The sequence below is a fragment of the Gymnogyps californianus genome, chromosome Z (assembly GCF_018139145.2).
Source record: "Gymnogyps californianus isolate 813 chromosome Z, ASM1813914v2, whole genome shotgun sequence".
Classification (NCBI taxonomy): domain Eukaryota; kingdom Metazoa; phylum Chordata; class Aves; order Accipitriformes; family Cathartidae; genus Gymnogyps; species Gymnogyps californianus.
In genome coordinates this window covers 74516611-74538636 of record NC_059500.1, presented here as the reverse complement: position 1 = coordinate 74538636, position 22026 = coordinate 74516611, and the positions used below count along the sequence as shown (strand labels likewise).

General features: G+C 45.6%; 1 protein-coding gene across 4 annotated transcripts in view; it reads left to right on the top strand.

Moving 5' to 3' along the window:
• The window catches only part of FAM219A (family with sequence similarity 219 member A), a 118970-nt gene that overhangs the window by 53139 nt on the left and 43805 nt on the right, over positions 1-22026 (top strand). For 2 of the 4 annotated variants that reach the window (XM_050912758.1, XM_050912757.1), the window contains exon 2: positions 19867-19923. In XM_050912758.1, coding sequence (XP_050768715.1) covers positions 19867-19923 — 57 coding nt within the window. Of the gene's footprint in view, positions 1-19866; positions 19967-22026 lie in introns of all 4 variants that reach the window. The other 2 variants (XM_050912756.1, XM_050912754.1) reach the window with 1 other exon arrangement.

The following is a 22026-nucleotide window of genomic DNA, read 5'->3' as shown; positions in this document are numbered from 1 at the left end:
GGGGGCGAGGTGAGCTCTTATTTTAGAAGCCAAAATGATTTGTGCCCTTGCAATTTCTCACGCAGGGCTGGAAAGCCGTGCCAAGGTAGAGAGCGACTTGAGATCTCCCTTGGCTTTCGCATCCCCGCCCCTCAGACGTGTTTGCCATGCTGCTGCTCCTGCTGCTGTTTGCGGGGTTATTTCTGTCACAAGCTTGGCTAAACAGAAACTCTCTCCTTATAAATATGGAAATCTGATGATTGAGCTCTCCATCTCTTGGGACAAGTTCAAAGCGTTGCACTAAAGAGAAAAGGGCTGCTAAGCACTCGACTTGGCGGCTTTGTTTTCTCTACTAGTGGAGAAAAATCAGTAAGGTTTTAACACTGGGATCTACCTTTGCAGGACGGGCAAGTGACCTCTCAGGCCATGCTTGGGGCAACGTGCTGATGACTTTGAACTGGTGTTCAAGCCTGAGCATGGCGAGGTGAGGACAAGATCAGTCCTGCTTGCCCAGTGCTGCCCTCTCAAAGCCATTAGTGTTGCCCACCAAAATCCTGGCTGAACCCATCGGCCTGGATTGTGGGGTCAGGAGGCAGCGCTGGGTGGGTACGAAAGCATGGGCTGTGGCAGAGTCCCCTGCTCTGTCCAGGCTAAGCTGGTGTCCACTGCTGAGATCCCCACCTGTCTGCAGTGTGACAAATATGCTTGGTGTGTGGGCCTTGGGCAGCTGCTCATCTTTTGGGTTGTGTTGGAAGAGTCTATGTTTTTAGATTTGTTAAAGAGCTTTGAATGCCACTGGGTACCATTATTATTCCTGAGAAATCTCTTGAAACCTCTGTCCTGGAGTGGTGGGCCCCCACAGTGCTCCTTCAGGGCTTTGTTTGGATCCTACTTTACAGCCTGTCTCCTTTCCTTGGTTTTCTCTGCAACCTCCTTCCTGGGGCCAGAGGTGGCTTTGATCTTGGACAAATGCACAGGTATTTGCTCTTCCCTTAACATCCTGACTGTTTGCATTTGCATTTGCAGCATTCCCAGATCTTCAACTTCCCTAGAAAGCAGGGTGCTGGGTCCTTGAGATTTCCATGCTGTTGACTTTAACTCTCCTGAGGCAGTTTTGGCTGAGTAGCTGAAGGGAGACGCGGTGATTCCCTGCTGAAAGCCCTCACAAGATCCCTCCAAGCCCTTGCTTGTGAGTGCAGGCTGAGTAAACTTGGAGGCATACAAACTCAGCTTGTCTAGACAGCAAACAGCCTGCCCAGGGTGCCTTGGGTTGAAGGGTAGTAGGTCTGGCAAACACAAAGTAGGTGTACAATGGAGAGGGCAGCCTGTGGTTTAGACATGAATCCAGAGGCTGAAAAAAGTTCTGCAGTCTTCACACATCTCATGTTCATTCCAGAAATGTGTGACGTGAAGCTGACACTCGGCAGGCGGCATTTTTGGTTGTGTGAGTCTTGACTTGAGACCTCAGTCAGAGAGCCTTGAGCTGGACACCCCTGCCCTCAGAGAGAGGGGGGATTTACTAGGTGCAGGAGAAAGGCAGGATGAAGAATGATTGATGGAGAAGTGAACAGGAGGAGCAATCAGCTCAGAAAAGGATCTGAGGGATTGGATTAAAGGTGCCAGGGGTATTCCAGGAGCAAAAAGCAAGACCTCATTCATCTTACATGTATAGGAGTTGAACATGTAAAAATCAGCCGCCTTTCTTAAAAAAAGAGTCCTAACTGCTAACTGGAAAAGAACAAGTGGCCCCAGAGGTATGCTAGTAATAGCTATGACATTGAACCACTGATTGGAGCCCTTGGTCTGTTGAAAGGTATGGATGTGGAACTGTCCCAGCTTTTCCTGCTATTGTTCTTACAGCCCAAGGCTCTGAAAGCTTAGCAATGTCAGATTTGCCATGCTGGATCCAGTCCATGGCCTATGAAAGTGATTATCCAATCTCCAGGATGTTGGAGGGAACTTACATCACTGGAACAGGACTCTTCTACTGTAATTTGTATTGTGCCGGGATATTTTTGTCAGAATATATAATCTCTGCAGTACCTGCCAGAACCAGCCAATATTTTTAGTGTTTCCTTCAGGCAAGCTTTGATTTCATCTTTCATGTACAGCTGGAATAGCCTAGCTGTGTGCGGAGAGGATCCGTAAACCATTCTGTATATGCCCATGACGGTGGCATTTCAGCAGTGATGGCACCACTTGTCTTGCACTTTCCCAACCAGTTTCTCCGGGTGTTGGGGTTGTCCATGGAAAGGAAGCACAGTTCCTCTCTGCCATGCAGGAGAGTCTCTGCTTGTCTTCATTTCAGGTGGAAAACAACTCTCTCTTTGAAAATAGACTTTTCCTCTTTGTGATGCTCCTTTAAAGCTTTGAAGGAGTAAAGATGGGACACACCTTTGAAAGAAGCTCTAAACACTAACCCATGAGTATGAATTCAGACACTACAAGATCCTGCTGTGGTCCCTTATGAGCAGCACTAGGGCTGTGCAGAGCACTGCAATTTTCTATAGGATGCAGCTACAGCATGTAACCAAGAGCCCAGGTGCATGTTCCTGCCTCCGTCCTCCAAAGACACCATGACCTTGGCTCTGACATGTGTCTCAATTTTTAATCATTTTGAGGATATCCTCCCTCATGAGTTGAGGTTTAAAGAGCAGTTGTAAAGTTGTTTGGGGGGTTTTGAGATCCTGGTTTGGCCAGATGCCGGTTGCTAAACTGACTCTTACAACAGCTACCAAGGAATTTGTGATGCTTTATCGCCTTAAATACTCATGTGTCTCATGTTGCACCTCAGAGCTGTGTGTACAAAAGGAAAGGTGTAATGCACTCATGTATATATCCTTTACAAGGAAGGAAATGTTTTGGTATTGGAGCATCCTGAAAACATACCTCAGTTAATAGCTGGTTTTAAATAGTTATTGCATGCCAGCCGCTTGGCAAGTGCTGCAAGCAGTGGGGAGTGCAGTGTGGCATTTCTCTAATTTGCAATGTTAATGATCCAATTTAAGTCATGTAAAGTTAGCACAAGATACCAAACCTATAAATGCATGTGATAATAGTGATGGCTGGTGCTTATGTGTGTGAGAAGAGCCTGAAGGGAAATACGATGTTAAATATACTCTATCATGATTGAAAGGAAAGGACCAGGGGCTGCTTGTGTTGTCCCAAAAATCAGGCTTCTTTCACCCGGTGTGCAAAAAAGCCGATTAACACACAGAGTCGAGATATTTGTTTATTTCATGTCTGCGCAGAGATGGGTGCTAGGTGGTAACTCCACAAAGCTAGCACACCCGGTTAACACACGGTAAAGCATTTTATACCTTTCAAGCAACACTTATCAGTATTTTTACAGTTTCGCTTAGTTACTCTCGTTCCTATTGGTTCTCGCAAGCCTCATCTCCGCTTAAAGTCGCAGCGTCCTCCTTTTTTACTGCGCATGTTCTGTGAGGAAGGGGCTTCTGTTGGTAGGGGGCTCTCCCTACCTAAGGGCGGGTTTTCTAGTATGTGAATTAGGATAGTTCACTCGCAGTTCAAGTAGCTCTTTGGTTGCCCCTGTGCTTATCTTGGTATGTCTTTACCCACTGACTTATGGTGTCATCTTGTTTCTCTTCTCAAGGTCACGCCTCGTTAACTAAATAGCATCCTTTGTTTTTGTTTCTCGCATATCTCCAACAATTCCCCCCTTTGAGACTTAGATAAATAGTTCTTATTTAAAATAAGTCTCACTCAGATATTTTCATTCTAAAACTTCAGTCTCTGGGAGATTTCAAAATGTTCCAAAACTGCTCATAGGTTCCTTCCCATTGACATATGTCTTGCTGGAATTTTTTCCTGTCCTTTATAGGGAAGTTTTCAAGTTTGAGGGATTTATCTCCCTCTGTCGTGAGCGTGCATACCCTGGGCGATTGCATTAGAGCAATTTGCTTCATCATGTGCCAAACCTTAAAATACAGTATGATTATAAGCAGTAAACATAAACATGTTAGCAATAACAAGATCACACCAGGGTGTAGCATGAGATTAAGAATGCCTGTTGTCTTGGGTGACCATCCAAGGAAGGCTTCCCACCACCTATGTTCTCCATCTTTCTTCACCCGGTCCAAAACACGATGTATCTCTTCTGTGTCATGGTGAACGGTGATGAAAGTCCTTTGTCCCTCTTCTCGGGCACGTTCCAGCAACTGGCGTAGATCATTATGTTGTAAAAATTTTTTTCACCAGTGTGAGATCCATCCCAATGGGAGTAAGCAATAGATCCTTAACTAAAGTATAATTGGATTGTATTAGCTGATAAGTCGTAACAGGAGCTGAATAGTTGAAATCACATCCTATAATGTTAGTAAAGTTACAAATGCAAGTATTTGAGTGATTATTTATCCCGACAGTAATATTATCTACAACTATAAAATTACATAGAGTTCTTATACACACACATCCTTTCCCAATGTATATGAGTACAGTTCCAGGGATTTCTTTTGGATGTATCTCGAAGTGACAAACATTTTGCTCAGTGTCAAGACAAATGTCTTGAGCTTTGATGGTATTACTTTCGCAAATAAATCCCTGTTGTTCCCGTACCACACATGCATCAACTTCAACAGTCTGCCATCTGTTATTGTCTCGTTGGGCCCATACTCTATGCTCTAGTGGATAAAGTACAGTCCCATTGTGATTTAAGCCTAACGCAATGATCGGGTAGATGGTTTTTACTGATGCATTCTGTATGGTTACAACAAAGGCTGTGGCTTTGTTATCGATAGGATTGTGAGTGAAATTGCCCAGATACCACCATGATTGGAATTCTCTTTCAAATTCGGTTGCCTTTTCCCAGATTATTTCCCGAATTTCAGTAGGTAAGGTGCCATCTTCACCTTCTCTTACAATTGCTGCTATTGTATATTGCACCCACAGTTGAGCTTGGATGCAACTAATAGCTAGAGAAATATTGTTTTGGGCTATACCAAGTGCATCTATGATTATTGGTGGTCCTTTTCATTAACCCTTTCCCATTGAGGCAATATATCAGACAACAGCCATTGATGAGTTCCTAAAGCTGACAGGGAGGATTGCAATGGATGTTCTAGTTTTTTTAGATCATGTGTGGCTGTACTGAGTTTGTTTGCAAGTACTTCAGCATCTATGCTGTTTAAGACTCCCAATCCTGTCCCTAGGATACCAGTTACATCTCTTTTTACTCGATTTGGAAGGGTAAGAGACTGCCCATGTAACCATGCTAACCATCCTGTATAGGACGTACTTATGAATGGTGAACAGGCTGGTTTAACTGCAGAGATATTAATCTGCATTGATAGTTCTACCCGTTTGAGGGACCATGATGGATTAAACAAAAGTCGTTGTTGTCCAACCCTTTTAACGACATGTGGTCCAACTCTAGTTATCTGGGGGGTTATTTCCTTTAGTAATATCCTAATTACTTCCCTAGCCCCATTGTTGCGACAAGGGAAAGTCTCAGGCCATCCGGAAAATGTATCCACTAGAACAAGTAGATACTTATGTTGTCCACATTTTGGTAATTCAGAGAAATCTATTTGCCAGTATTCCCTAGGGGTTATTCCTCTTTTTACGTCACCTGCTGGCGGCTTTCTTTGTATTTTGGGATCATTTACACAAGTTTCATCTCTTTGCTATTATATCTGCATTTGTCTGCATTTTTGGCCCTACAGCGTATCTCTTAACACTGCTTATCATAGCATTGGCTCCCATGTGAGTTTCTTCATGTAGTTTCTTGAGGAGAGCTTCCATCGTTTTTTTTAATTTCATCAAAACTACTCCGACACTCTGGAGTCCCTTCTAACAACTCCCCACAAGGCCCTTTGTGGCTGCGTATAAGGGCTTGGTTGTAAGTCCGAAATTGGGGATCCATATCCAGCAGAATCTGGCTATTCCCAGAAAGTTTAGCAGGCTTACTGTGGCTTCCGTACAAGTCTGTTCTGTATCTGCTCCAATTAAGATATCGTCCACATACTGTAAGAGAGTAACATTATCATTATTAGTTCGCCATTGTTCTAATTCTTTGGCCAGTACTTCACCGAACAAAGTGGGACTATTTTTAAATCCCTGGGGAAGAACGGTCCAACACAGTCGTCCTTTCCTTCCAGTAGTCGGATTCTCCCATTCAAAAAGCGAAGAGTGTTTGACTCTGTTCATCCACTGGAATACAGAAGGCGACATCTTTTAGGTCCAACACTGTAAAATAGGCATTGTTTTTGGGTACAGACGCTAACAAAGTATAAGGGTTGGACACTGTAGGATGTATGTCTTTGGTTATCCAACTTATAGCCCTCAAGTCCTGCACTAATTGGTAATCCTGGGAGTGAGGCTTTCTCACCGGTAAAATCGGTGTATTGTATTCAGATTGACATTCTCTGAGCAGTCCATATTGAATAAAGGTATTTATCAGGGCTTCGAGGCCCTTGCGAGCTTCCAGCCTAATAGGATATTGATGCACCCTTACTGGTTTTGCCCCCTCTTTTAGTTCTACTTTAATCGGACTCACATTTTTTGCTTTACCTGGGTTTTTTTTTTGAAGCCGATACCAGGGGAATTACCACATTTAATACAGCATCTGGAATATTCTCTTCAATTTCTTCCGGTGTTTCATCTGTCAGCAAGCAGATCTGAGCTCTCCAGGCGGTTTCAGGCAGGATATGGAGCTGTACAGCATTCTTAGAAAAGGTTACTTGTGCATTTAGTTTGCATAATAAATCTCGCCCCAATAAAGGTAGGGGGCATTCTGGCATGTATAGAAACTCATGAATTAATTTAGCTCCCCCAATTGTGCATTCCATTGGTTGTAAAAATGGCCTTACTGTTCTTTTTCCTGTTGCCCCAACAATAGGTATAGTTACTTTACTTAGAAGTCCTTTACAAGTGGTGACTACTGAATGAGTAGCCCCACTGTCAATTAAAAAAATCTATGGTCTCGTTCCCCAGCTTAACTGGAACCAGGGGATCAGCTGGGGAGACTTTAATGTTCTCCCCCGGTCCCCTTCATTCATTGTCTGAATCTTCTAACATAATAAGATTAGCATTTTCTGCATGATCCCGTTCCTTTGGCCCCTTTCGTTTCAGGCATTCATTCTTCCGGTGTCCCTCCTGTTTACAGACCGCACACTGATTTAGCCCTAAAGGGGTTCAGTTTTGCGGACCTCTTCCCTGCATTATTCCACCGCATCCTCCTCTTCCTCTACCTCTTCCTCTACCCTTCCCTCTGACATCATTTCCATTTATTGCCACTGCCAGCAAAGATGCTTGCAACTTCATTCTGTTCTGTTTTTCTTTTCTTTCCCTCTCATCTCGATTGTTATAAACTTTATATGCTATTTCTATCAATTGTGAGATCGACATTCCCCCAGCTCCATCAACTTTCTGCAACTTTCTCCTTATATCCTGAGTCGACTACCCAATAAACAACATGTTGAACATCCTCTGATTTGCCTCATCATCCGGATTCAAGTCCATCCATTTTCTAGCTACCTCACATAGCCTTTCGTAAAAGGCTGATGGATTTTCCTCCGGACCCTGCCTTACCTCATAAAGCTTAGACACATTCTTCGGTTTAGGCACTCCATGCTGAACCCCATATAGTATCAGCTGCTGATACTGCTTCAGTTGAGCCCTCGTTCCCCCCCTATTAGGATCCCATTCTGGGTCCCTTTTAGTAGGTGGGAACTCCTCAGAATCTTCTTGCCTGTTTCTCCTTCCCCCTTCTTCCCTGGCCCTTTCAATCACCATTCTCTTTTCCTCTGCCGCAAAGAATGTATTTAGCAGAGCCTGTATATCTCCCCAATTGGGATTATGTGTTAACATTATAGTTTCTAATAGTCGATGTACTCCCTCAGGGTTTCCCTTATAGGATCCAACAGATTGTTTCCAATTTAACAGGTCAGAGGTAGTGAACGGAACATGTATAAAAACCAGCAGTCCTTCTGGTCCCACCGCCTGCCTTAGGGGAGCCTGTACAACTGGTTCAGCGTGCCCTCTAGTCCGGCTGGAAATGGGGCTAAAGTTATCATTGCCCGATTGTAAATTAGGATCGATTGGCAATTGTCCAGCACTGCTTTTGTATAGAGGTGGGGCTGTCGGGACTAACAGTTGCACATCCTCCTGCTCTTCTCCCCCTGCAGTCTTTCTATCATCACAGCCTATGCAACAACCGCTCTCCTCCTTTTTCTCAGAAGCTGTATACATCACTAGGTCAGTCTTTAGCTTACATTTTTCCCGCATATCAGATTTTCTATACAAAGTCATAAAGGCATCAACATAAGGTACGTCGTCGCATTTCCCCATCCAATGGCAAAACGACATCAATTGTCATATAGTATTATAGTTTACCGATCCATTTTCTGGCCAGACCTCATCATCACCCAATTTATAATTTGGCCACCATTGATTACAATATCTTTTCATTTTATCTTTAGTCATTAGATTTCCCCCAAACTTATTCCAATTTTTCAAAATACACCCCAAAGGGCTACAGGGAGGAATCACGGATTGGCTTGCTCCCATTTTAGCCGAATTTACCTATTTGCCGGCTTTGACTCCCTTGGTCGGTAATTACCCTTCTGACCCCTTTGGTCAGTAATTACCACTCTGACCGCTTTGGTCAGTAATTTCCTCTCCGACCCCCTTGGTCAGTACCGCTCTGACCCCCCTTGGTCAGTATGCGCACTCAGTTCTGACCCCCCTGGTCAATTAAGGCAACCCTTGCCGAACGTCTACGTGCGACTTTATGCGCCCCCCTGGCGACTTGATGCGCACTCGGCTCTGACCCCCCTGGTCAATTACGGCACCCTTTGCCAAGCGTCTACGTGCGACTTTATGCGCCCCACCGGCGACTTTATGCGCACTCGGCTCTGACCCCCCTGGTCAATTACGGCACCCGTTGCCGAGCGTCTATGTGCGACTTTACCCTTTAACCTTCCATGGGAGTCATTGAATTTGTAATTAAATTTTATACTCACCAATCCAAGGATTCATTCCCCTTTCACCCTGATACAAATATCTCTGGTTGGCATTGCACCTTTGAGTCGCTTGTCGCCCCGGCTTTGGAGGGAATCCGGAGGAGTCCCCGATCAATAGGTCGGTGCACGCTGGAGCTCAGTCCGGTCCGGTCTGCTGTCGGGGACGGCAAGACGATCCGGGCAAGGCCTTATGGCCGTCCCATCTGGGTCGCCAAAATGTTGTCCCAAAAATCAGGATTCTTTCACCCGGTGTGCAAAAAAGCCGATTAACACACAGAGTCGAGATATTTGTTTATTTCATGTCTGCGCAGAGATGGGTGCTAGGTGGTAACTCCACAAAGCTAGCACACCCGGTTAACACACGGTAAAGCATTTTATACCTTTCGAGCAACACTTATCAGTACTTTTACAGTTTTGCTTAGTTACTCTCGTTCCTATTGGTTCTCGCAAGCCTCATCTCCACTTAAAGTCGCAGCGTCCTCTTTTTTTACTGCGCATGTTCTGTGAGGAAGGGGCTTCTGTTGGTAGGGGGCTCTCCCTACCTAAGGGCGGGTTTTCTAGTATGTTACTTAGGATAGTTCACTCACAGTTCAAGTAGCTCTTTGATTGCCCCTGTGCTTATCTTGGTATGTCTTTACCCACTGACTTATGGTGTCATCTTGTTTCTCTTCTCAAGGTCATGCCTCGTTAACTAAATAGCATCCTTTGTTTTTGTTTCTCGCATATCTCCAACACTTGTGCTGCTGGTTTCTCGGAGGGAAATCTTAACAGAAATCATGTAATTACTCCCATTTTTCTTCCTTGTCCCTCAGTTGCTTTCCCAAAGTATTTGGTCTACTTACTGAGTTGGTGCTTCCTCTGTTACTGTAGACTCCCAGGATTAGTCATACATCATCATCTAAAAAAAAGGGACTTTCTTCCCTGTGCTGTTGTGCTGGTTTTGGCTGGGATAGAGTTAATTTTCTTCATAGTAGCTAGTATGGGGCTGTGTTTTGGATTTGTGCTGAAAACAGTGATGATAACACAGGGATGTTTTAGTTATTGCTGAGCAGTGCTTACACAGAGTCAAGGCCTTTTCTGCTTCTCACACCACCCCACCAGCGAGGAGGCTGGGGGTGCCCAAGAAGTTGGGAGGGGACACAGCCGGGACAGCTGACCCCAACTGACCAAAGGGATATTCCATACCATATGATGTCATGCTCAGCATATAAAGCTGGGGGAAGAAGAAGGAAGTGGGGGATGTTTGGAGTGATGGCGTTTTGTCTTCCCAAGTAACTGTTATGTCTGATGGAGCCCTGCTTTCCTGGAGATGGCTGAACACCTGCCTGCCCATGGGAAGCAGTGAATGAATTCCTTGTTTTGCTTTGCTTGCGTGCGTGGATTTTGCTTTACTTATTAAACTGTCTTTATCTCAACCCATGAGTTTTCTCACTTTTACTCTTCCGATTCTCTCCCCCATCCCACTGTGGGGGGAGTGAGCGAGCGGCTGTGTGGTGCTTAGCTGCTGGCTGGGGTTAAACCACGACAGCTGCAAATGTCATTTTTGATTAGGAAAACAGACCTCTGAAAAGTCTTGTTCCCTTTCCACAGCTTACACCTCTCTGCTGCATTTTGTTCAGCATAAATGTGGCAGTCGGGCAGACCCTTCACAGCCGGGGCTCCAAGGGAGCGTTTCAGCGCAAGCACTGTGGCACACGAAGGCAGACTGGCACTTCTCTTCTGCCCCTATTTGAAACAAAGCAAAGATCCAAATTCCTCGTTATCTGCCAGTGAGTTGAGCTACACCGACTGCAGATGTACACAGTAGAAAGTCATCTCAGTGCAGTTCTGGTTCAATTTAATTAATAAGACTTGAGGTTTTAATCATGCAGCAATATTAACACTGCTGGCTTTTCAGTTGCTGAAAAAATGGCTTCAAATACTGGTTTGTCTTACAATTATAAATGAATCGGGTTCAAAATCTGGATCCTGTAGTGGATATTGCAGGCCTAATTTGTTACTGTTAAATAAGATCTGTTCAGCATTTGCTCAGAAAAGAAAAACAGCAATGTTGTAACTGGTGCATTGGCAGAGCTAGTAGAAAGTCAATAAACAGTTGTTGTTTATTGCTTTTTTGAAACTGAGTCAGTAGCTATCAGAGTGTATTTCAGTGTATCAGTCACTGTGTCACCAAAACGCCATTTATTTTCACTTTGGTATGGGGTGGCGATGCTGAGATGAGCGATTAGTGCTTTGGATCCAGCAGCTTGCACATGTTGATGAAAAGTGCCGACCACATCTTCCTGGGGAGTCTTCTGCTCTGGTCACCATATGATTCTGGAGTTCCTTCAACATGTGAGACTTAGAAAAAAGATGTTTTTCTTCAGCTCACCCAGAGAGAAGGTGAAGGCCAGCCATGGTCCTTGGAAGTGGGTAGGGGAGTTTGGAGAACCTCTCATTCCCGGGATAAACTGGTGTTCTGCCTAATGAGTCTGGCTTAGAAGCAGGCTCCTCTCTTATTAAGACAGATGGGGAGAGGGACCTAAAAAGATTAGGGATCTTATCAGCTTGCACCAAATCTGGATCAGGCTGCCCCAAAACCGGATCAGCTCTGTTGACTTTCTGTGTGACAAATCAGTTTCTAACCCAGGCTTAAAATCCTCCAGCAACAGCAATTCCATAACTTCATCAGGCAAATGCGCAGCTCCTTAGCCTTACCTCTACAGTTTTCCCTGATATTTCCTTGCAACCCTGCTGCAATTTAAGGTAATCGTTTCTTGTTCTGGTGATCAGAAACATGGAAAAAAAAAATTACTCCCTTTTTCTCTCTGGCAGCCCTTTCTGTATCTGAAGACAGCTATTATATCCCTCCTTAGTCTTCCCCTTTCTTCTCTGAACAACTCCATTCTTCCAGTGTTCCTGGATGGTTGTAGCTTCTAGCTTTTATCTATAGGACTGCTGAGGGGATTACATTTTCCTTGAAATAATGGGCTCCAAAACTGAATGTTTAAGCTGGAGCCCGAGGGATGCAGAGGAGAGCATGAGAGAGTTTTTTGTGAGGTTTGCAGGTTCCATTCCTGCCGTACATGTGACGCTTTCCTTTCTCTTGCCAAACATGCCATTACTGACCATTGTTCAGCTATATGGTGGATGCTGTTTCTCACATAGATAGACAGGCTATGCACATCTTGGTTCCCAGTGTTTTTTTTAAGCACTCTATGTTTATAGATATTTCATGTTTATATTGTAGTGGTACCTAGAGGCTGCAGAGGTCTGTTGTCCAAAACACTGTAAGATCGTGTTTTTACATACCCACCTGTGCATATCAGAGTCCCCTCCCCAGAAGCCTACTGCCTACAACTGCATTTCTCAGGATAACCTAGTGCAGTACAGCTTGAGGCGGAGTGAATCTGCAAACAGCATATAATTTTCTGTTCCCAGGGCAGAGAGACTGAAGGCATAAATATTTATTAGCAGGAGCAATGTTCTAGCCTGAGAGTCTGGGATGACAACATGGGAATGATAGAAACTTCTTGGTGACCCGAATGTACCCCCTGTATTTGGGGTGCATGTGGTTTCTCACTTGTTTTTCTGCTCACTAAGTCAGTCTCTCATGCACAGAACATCTATCAAATTTTCAAACTCAATGTTTGATGTGGAAAAGAAGCAAAACACTTGGGCTTGTCCTTTCTTGTTAGCATTTGTTTGTAGTGTGTGATCCACATGGGCAGCTTCAGAAAGCAGGAGTCTGCTGGGCTGCGAGCGCTCGCTGTAGGCTGTCACACATGTGTTGGTACCAAGACTTCCAGCATCTTTAAGTTAGGCAGAAGACAGCAAGCACATCATCGGTTGATACTGGAGAGAGACAAAGGTAGCTGGATGATATTCCTGAGCAGTCAGCTCATAATGATTCAGCTGATGATGATCAGACCAAAGCCTCTGAACTTTGCAGAGAAGTGGTGGGTAAAGCCCTGTATATTGGGTCTTTCCTTGAGATTGGAGGGTAAGGGCAATCTTCTTCCTCTGCATTATCAAAAAGCAGAGCTGCTTTAATGATCGTAGAATTTCCCACAGACAGCAGAGTGGAGAACATTTTCTTAGGGCTGTAAAAATGACTGATTTTTAGGATTGGGAAGGGTGGGCAGATAGATAGAGACATCTCAGTTCCCAGCTATGTTTTTAAGGGGCGGCTGAAGGCCACAGAAACTGCGTGTGCCCATTCCCTTCCACGTGCACTGGGGTCCTAGAGGAGTTACGGGGTGGAAAGCAGAGGCTTGTTAAGCTTGCAAGATGTCAGAGGTGTTGACTGTGAAGGAAGGCAAAGGAAGCTGCATTTTCCAAGGTGCTACAAGGGTGTGTTTGTACCCAGCACCCAGCTCCATTGCTCAGGGTATAACTGCACAGTTTGCTGGCTGTTTGGGGCTATTTTCCACCACAGTGAGTGTGGGCTACTGGGAGAGGCAGGCGATAAGAGTAAAAAGACTGTTGGCCTGGTGCATTATGGCAGCTCTTGTGTTTCTTGCTAAGTACTGCAAAAAGGAAAGGGGGGATTTTCTCTGGTTTTTTTTTTAAACAGAGAAAGACTAAAAACCCTACTGAGCATGCCATGTGTCCTTAAACCCCTGATTTCAGTTTAAAGTGGTTTCAGCTCCTCTCTGTGCCCCTGCATACTGAGGATTCACAGCACTCCTGCTCCATGAAGGTTCACTGGAACTAATTTCTGATGTTCAGAAATGGCACATTGTACACACTGTAGGACACAGCTGTACCTAGCAGGAGGGCAGAGCTTTCAAGGTCCATTGTGTCAAGCCTATAGAAAAAAACAAACTAATAAGGAACCGCCCCACCGTTCGAATGCTGCAGTTGCCCATGCCCAATTAAGCTCTGAGCATGTGGGGAGAAAACTTTGATTAAACTCTGGCCTCAGCCAAACATTCACACAGCGGCCTGATTGAATGTATTTTTTCCCTAGGAATGAAGACATAAGGAGGCCTCAGGAACAAAAAACCCCCTTAAATGTATTAAATTCCCAGAGCCATTTAGAGCCCCTGCAGCCACATCTCGGCACTTGCCTTTTGATTGGGAGTGTTGTGTTCCCCTCTCAGTGAGCAGAGAGAAATCACAGACTACTTACTCTCCATTTCTGCTCTTTCACGTGGGTACAAATGATGTTGCAACAAAAAGTCTGAGGTCAATCAAAAGAGACTTCAGAGCCCTGGGAAGAATGCTAAAAAATTTGGGAGCACAGGTAGTGTTTTCCTCAATCCTCTCAGTAATGGGGGGAGACTTCGGAAGAAACAGGCGAGCCTGGGATATCAATACCTGGCTCCAGGACTGGTGCCTGCACCAAAACTTTGGGTTTTTAAACCATGGAAGAGCCTTTGAGAGACAAGGTATGCTGGGGCCTGATGGGATCCACCTGTCCCGATGGGGGAAACGCATCTTTGGGTGTAAGCTGGCGGGACCGATCGAGAGAGCTTTAAACTAGAATCGATGGGGGAAGGGGATCCCAACAGGATTGCTGTAGGTAAGCCAAGGGTTGGCATGGCATCGCCTGAGGGTGGAAATGCTAGTGGGAACATTTACACTGCTCCTGGGAGCATGGAGGGCTCAGGAGCGTATCTGAAATGCTTGTACACCAACACATGCAGTATGAGAAACAAACAGGATGAACTGGAAGCGTTGGTCAGCTCCCAGAGCTATGATGTCTTTGGTATTAGTGAGACTTGGTGGAATGAGTCCCAAGACTGGAGTGCTGGGATGGAGGGCTACAGGCTGTTCAGGAGGGATAGGCAGGGCAGGCGTGAGGTGGAGGAGTTGCACCGTATGTAAGGGAGAGGTGTGACTGTACAGCCCTTACAGTTAGGGATGATGTGGTTGAGAGCCTCTGGGTGAGGATCAGGGGGATGGAAAACAGAGCAGCTGTCGTAGTGGGTGTCTACTACCGATCGCCCAGCCAGGATGTAAGCACTGATGGGTTATCCTATAGGCAATTAGGAGTAATCTCTGGATCGGTAGCCCTGGTCCTTATGGGAGATTTCAACTTCCCAGGCATCAACCAGGAATATCATACTGCTGTGACGAGCAGGTCTGGGAAATTCTTGATGTTTGTACGAGATGATAACTTCTTGCCACAGGTACTCAGTGAGCCAACTAGGAAAGAAGCCCTTCTAGACTTGTTGTTTGTGAATAGAGAAGGACTCGTGGGGGATGTGATGGTAGGTGGCTGTCTTGGCCACAGTGATCACAAAATGGTTGAGTTTAAAACTTTCAGTGTAATGAGAAAAAAGGCCAGCAGAGTTGCTACCCTGGATTTCAGGAGAGCAAACTTTAAGCTACTCAGGGAGCTAGTTAGCAGTGTCCCCTGGGAATCTGCTTTTGAGGGCTGAGGAGTCCATGAGTGCTGGTCAGTCTTTAAGAACCACCTTTTAGAAGCACAGGATCAGGCAATCCCATTATGTCCTAAGTCAAGCAAGCAGGGCGGAAGACCAGCTAGGCTGAACAGGGAACTCCTCGTGGAGCTCAAGAGGAAAAAGAAATGCTATGATCTCTGGAAGCAAGGTCAGGCTTCACAGGAAGAGTACAGAGCCGTGGTTCACATGTGCAGGGAGAAGACATGAAAGGCCAAAGCTCAACTAGAGTTGAAACTGGCCAGTGTTGTGTCAGACAACAAGAAAGGCTTTTTTAAGTATGTTAATAGCAAGAGGAGGTCTAAAGAAAACATTGGACTGATACTTGTTGAAGATGGTCATCTGACTAATAGGGATGAAGAAAAAGCAGAGGCATTTAATGCTTTTTTTGCCTCAGTCTTTAATAATGCTGATAGACCTTGGGCTGCCCGGTCCCCTGAGTCAGAGGACTATGAGTGTGGGAACAGTGACTTTCCATTTGTGGACACTGAAATTGTAAGGGACCAGCTGTATCAGCTGAATGTTCACAAGTCCATGGCGCCTGATGGGATTCATCCCAGAGTACTGAAGGAGCTAGCAGATGTTATGGCAGGACCCCTCTCGATCATCTTCCAAAGGTCTTGGGAGTCTGGGGAGGTCCCCGCTGACTGGAAGCTAGCCAGTGTTATTCCAATTTACAAGAAGGGCGTGAGGGAAGACCCAGGAAACTACAGACCTGTTAGTCTAACCTCAGTACCTGGAAAAATTATGGAGAAGTTCATACTGGGTGCTATTGAAAGGCATTTAAAGAGTAATGCAATCATCAGGCACAGTCAACATGGGTTCACAAAGGGAAAGTCCTGTCTAACTAATCTGATATCCTTCTATGATAAGGTCACCTGCCTGGTGGATGAAGGGAAGGTGGTGGATGTAGTTTTTCTGGATTTTAGTAAGGCTTTTGATACAGTCCCTCACAGCATCCTTATGGACAAGTTGTCCAACTGTGAGATGAGCAGGTTCACAGTGCGCTGGGTGAAGAACTGGCTGAATGGCAGGGCTCAAAGGGTTGTAGTGAATGGGGCTACATCTGGCTGGCAACCGGTCACCAGTGGTGTTCCTCAGGGATCAATTCTAGGGCTGGTTCTGCTCAATATATTTATCAATGATCTGGATGCAGGAGTTGAATGCACCCTTAGCAAGTTTGCTGAGGATACCAAACTGGGAGGTGCAGTTGACTCTCTCGAGGGACAAGAGGCCTTGCAGAGGGATCTAGATAGATTGGAGCATTGGGCAATCATCAATGGGACGAAATTTAACAAGTCGAAATGCCGGATTCTGCACCTGGGATGGAGTAATGCCAGGCACAAGTATAAATTGGGAGAGGAGTGGCTGGAGAGCAGCCCTGCAGAAAGGGATCTGGGGGTGCTGGTTGAAAGCAGGCTCAACATGAGTCAGCAGTGTGCCCTGGCAGCCAAGAGGGCAAACTGCATCCTGGGGTGCATCAAACACAGCATAATCAGCCAATCAAAAGAGGTGATGATCCTGCTGTATTCAGCGTTGGTGCGGCCTCACCTTGAGTACTGTGTGCAGTTCTGGGCCCCACAACTTAAGAAGGATGTGAAGGTCCTGGAATGCATCCAGAGGAGGGCAACAAAGCTGGTGAAAGGGCTGGAAGGCATGTCCCATGAGGAGCAGCTGAGGACTTTGGGCTTGTCTAGTTTGGAGAGAAGGAGGCTGAGGGGTGACCTCATTGCTCTCTACAGCTTCCTGAGGAGGGGAAGCGGAGAGGGAGATGCTGATCTCTTCTCCCTGGGATCCAGTGACAGGACGCGTGGGAATGGTTCAAAGCTGCTCCAGGGGAGGTTCAGACTGGACATTAGGAAGCATTTCTTTACCGAGAGAGTGGTCAAACACTGGAACAGGCTTCCTAGAGAGGTGCTCGATGCCCCAAGCCTGTCAGTGTTTAAGAGGCATTTGGACAATGCCCTTGATAACATGCTTTAACTTTTGGTCAGCCCTGAAGTGGTCAGGCAGTTGGACTAGATGATCATTGTAGGTCCCTTCCAACTGAAATAGTCTGTTCTATTCTATTCTGTTCTATTCTATTCACATCATCTGGCCTGGGACTGGTCACACCGCATAGCTGAGATTTTGATGTTGGGGTCAGAGCTGAATGCATCGGTCTAGGGAAGCTTGTAAAAAAGGACACAATTGCCAAGTGAATTCCAATAGCAAAAGCCCATGGTGAATCTCAGTGTGCTCGTAGGCATTCACAAGCAAAAGGCTAATTAGTCAAGTAAATGTTTTTCTGGGTGGATGAGCTATAGAGAGAGAAATGCGCCCATTCAGTATGCACAGAAGCAAAGCATGTTCGTGCAAAGAGGCAGCTCCAGCCGAGCTGCCGTGGGAATGCTGTCTTCTTGCAGCCGGGGTTTTTTACTATGGAGTCCTGTGCGTTGCTGCAGAACGTATATGAAGTGATGGATGGGAAATATGACAGTGCCTTGACACTCCTGGGCCAGGGATAGATACATGCTGGCACTGGGGACGCTGTCTCTGGCCCAGCTCAGTTTCCTTTTGGTTCCATTTTACTCTTTGGAGGGAGCGGGCCTGGCCCATGCACGCAGTGGTGGTTGCCCAGACTCTGCTGGTGCTTTGTGATCCCTCTGCGCTAGTCGTGAGTCTGTTGTGCAGCAGTAACGTGTTCCCCTGTGGGTCTGCTGTAGAGGTCCAGTGGTGCTGAGGCAGAAAAGCATCATTCCAAACCTTGGAGATGAATTCCTGGTGTGGACTGGCATTGTTATGGACTCTGCTGGTGTGTCCATCATCCCCACCTCCAGTGTCAGGGGCAGGGGTGCAGCCTCCACCAGTTGCCAGGCCTCCTCTGTAGTCAGTAGGGGGAAAGGAAGACACATCTCCAGGGATGGACTCGTCTCCTTTTAAGATGAGTGTCTATGATGGAATGAATCGCTCTTTGAAAATCATCTTTCTCTTCTCTGGTGGTCTAGGAAGCCTTTTCTATTTGTTTGGTCTAGAGCCCAGCTTTGAGATTGCTCTAGCTGAGTCCTCTGGTCCAGGACCAGAGTCCAGATCCTCAAAGGCACCTCAGAACATTTCTCCCCTCCCGCTGTTCATGCAAATGGATGTCTAATGTCACTGGCAGGTTACCCACAAGGAGAAGCTACTGTCAGCACATCAGCTTCCAAGAAAAGTAGGGGCTGGTTTTGATTTAAAGAATTTAAGTATAATTTTAACAGTTTGAACCTGAGCTAGTCCAGGTGGCCAGGGCCTTTCCCTGCCATGTGAACTGCTGGCTGTGGGTTCCTTCCACATGGGAGCTCACGTGTTCAAGTGCTGGACTGCACCAGCACAGGAGGCAGTATCTGGCCATCGCACCATGTCCTTTACCATAACATGTCTACTCCCATCCCTTCCTGCAGCCAGCAGATTGGGGCTCCAAGGACTTGGTTGTGTTCAGTAGCACTGGGAAGCATCCAGCTCTTGGAGTTATGCTCTTTAAAAACAGCTGTATCCTGCCTTTTCCCAGACTGTCAGAGAAAAGGTTCTCATCTGAGAAGCCTGGACCCGAGTGGTGGCCTGCCACTTACCACCTTACACATCCCATATATGTATATATATATGCATGTTCAATTTAGTTTCTAGCTTCTATGTGGGAAGAAGTGAACGTGTTCAAAAACCAATTTTAATTTTCACTATGGTGCTAAATAGAGACAGTTCCAACAGGTTTGAAGTTTGCCATGAAAGGACTTTAAATATTTTCATCAGTGCTGGAGCTGCCTGAATTGGTAGTTTGTCTATCATCTGAATCCTTTGATGCGCTGTACCATAGAGTACAACACTACCTGGATTAGCTTGTCTGCAAGTAGGCGTGATGGGGTGGACTCCGTGTTTGGGGAGCTTTGGTTTTCAGGGGGATTTCAGTGACAGTGAAAGGTGCTGTGCTGACAGATACTGAAATTAAATCTTTCCAGTTAGCCACAAAATAGGTCCAGATTGGGAAGTATAGACTTCTTCATTCCTCTCCAAGAGGGACCGGAGATTGAATACTCCTACTCATTCAGTCCTCATTTCTTCTGAGCTGGACTTTCACACAGCTGGTCACGAGCTTTTTAGTTTTAATCATGATGTTGACTGGTCCACTTGGAACTCAGCTGAAACTGTAAATGCGTTTCATACAACACCCCGAAGAGTCATCACATGAAAATGGTTTTGGACTACTGCCAGCCCAGGCTGAATTTGAACTGGTGACCCACCCTCCATATTATATTCCCAGTATCATCCATCATATAAGTCAGATGTTGAAATCTGGTGTTTCCAGAGGTACTTTTAGCATACTAAACGTGCTTCCAAATTTCTGTGTTTTGCCCCTAGGTTTCAGCCGTTCAAAACACCAGCATGTTCTCTGTTCTCTCTGAATGCAGGTGGGAATGGACTCACCTAACAGACAGTTAGAGAAGAGACTGCGTAACTTTTAGCTAAACCATTCTGTTTTGTTTCATTTTCTTTCTTAACAGGATCCAACAGCTGCATCTATTTCGGACAGAGATTATGATACGAGAGAGGGAGAGACTGTAGCCATGAACTATAAGCCGTCCCCACTTCAAGTGAAATTAGGTGAGTCTTTGCTGATGGAGAGTGAAAAGGCTGAATCCAAGATCTGAAATATGGTGAGGTGCTCGTGGGATCATATGCAGATCTCCATGCATGTGGCTGAGCATGCCAGCTCAGCTCAGACAACTCACAGAGCAGTTTATCAGTGTGATTCTGCTGCTCAGGGAACTGACCTACAAACATGCAAGGACCCTTTATCTTGGGCTGCGGTAGAGGAAGGAAGCTATGCCTTGAAAGGAAGGCATAGCTTTTTAAACCTGCAGATTTTCATCAAGCTAAGATCAAGGCTTGGCCAGAAAAAGAATGAAGATAATATAGAGGGACTGTTAAAAGAAGAGTAGACAGGATAACTGCAAACAAAAGGGAAAGGATCAGAGACTTGGACTACTAGGAAAAGATAGAGCTGTGTTACTGTGAGGTGGAGGGTTTGTAGGTTTGTAAAGGTTCACATAGAAATACCCGTGCTATTTCTGAGCAATATTTTTGAAGTTCTGGAAGCAGAATCATCATATTAGCACAATACTCTGCTTCCTCACAAGGCTAATGCTTACAAGAGGACAGCAATCCACACATGGCTGTCCTGCCTCCAAAACCTGAGCCACTATTGTGCCACACAGACTCAAGAACCTGACAAGGGACAGGTCAAAGGAATAGTGTGCGTTTTGCTCAGAGCATGGATAAAAAATGGGAATCTAAGTCTGGAAAATTTCCCATAGGAGCAGGAAGCAGTCCCCTGGTTGTCCTTCACATCAGAACAAATGACATTGACAGGATGCTGCTGGAGCTGGTTGAGGTTGACCTGTTGGAGTGGGTCCAGAGGAAGGCCATGAAAATGGTCAGAGGGCTGGAACACCTCTCCTATGAGGAAAGGCTGAAAGAGTTGGGGTTGTTCAGCCTGGAGAAGAGAAGGCTCCGGGGAGACCTTATAGCAGCCTTCCAGTACCTAAAGGGGGCTTATAAGAAAGATGGGGACAGACTTTTTAATAGGGCCTGTAGCAATAGGACAAGGGGTAATGGTTTTAAACTAAAAGAGGTTAGATTCAGACTAGATATAAGGAAGAATTTTTTTACGATGAGAGTGGTGAACCACTGGAACAGGTTGCCCAGAGAGGTTGTAGATGCCCCATCCCTGGCAACATTCAAGGTCAGGTTGGACAGGCTCTGAGCAACCTGATCTAGTGGAAGATGTTCCTGCTCATGGCAGGGGGGTTGGACTAGATGACCTTTAAAGGTCCCTTCCAACCCAAACCATTCTATGATTCTATGCCATGCTGGGGAAGGCTCTGAAAGAAGTGGGTGCCCAGATGTTCAGTGGAATAGCTCTGGCCCCTACCAAATGAGTGACAGGGAAGGTCAGCAAACAGCTAAGGTTTGAAGAAGATTTGAGGAAGTTTGAGCATTGGTGTATGATTATGAAGAGATGTTCTCTGATAGATAGGTTTTACCCAAGGACCTGCAGTACTACTGCAAACACTGGTGTTGGCCTCATTTATAAGAGGAACCTTAAAGAAACACCAGGAAAAGGCTGGGAAGCACTTGTGCAGTCTCAAGGCTCTGCCTGAGTACATGGTAAATTGAATAATCAGACAAATCTGGTCATGGCAGTGCAGAAAGGAATGTCACAGAGTAGACCCATGGACAGCAAAGAAAAAGAAAGTGGTTGAATAGGCAAGATCTCGCTGAAAGAGTGACTAGGGAGGAGAAGACAGAAAGTTGGATGTGCAAATGTAGCAAGATTATGCAGCAAAGTGGAGGACCTTGAGCTACTGATACAGGATATGAGTGAGTGCATTGGCACAGTAGATCTGTCCTGCAATCGCAGTCATGAGCACTCTAAAACCAGTGGCTGCTTTTCAGGAAAAGGCAGGGAGCAGCAGTATGTGTTAATGCTGCCAGCATGCCATATGCCACCAGGATCCTTTTTCACTGCCAAGAGAGTTCTGTAATGTTATTAGAGAGATAATTACTACTGCAATTACTACTCCAAAACTACTGTTTTGGATAATTTAACATCAGGAATCAGGTTGGAGAGCAATTGATATTATTATTGGTAAGACTGAGAT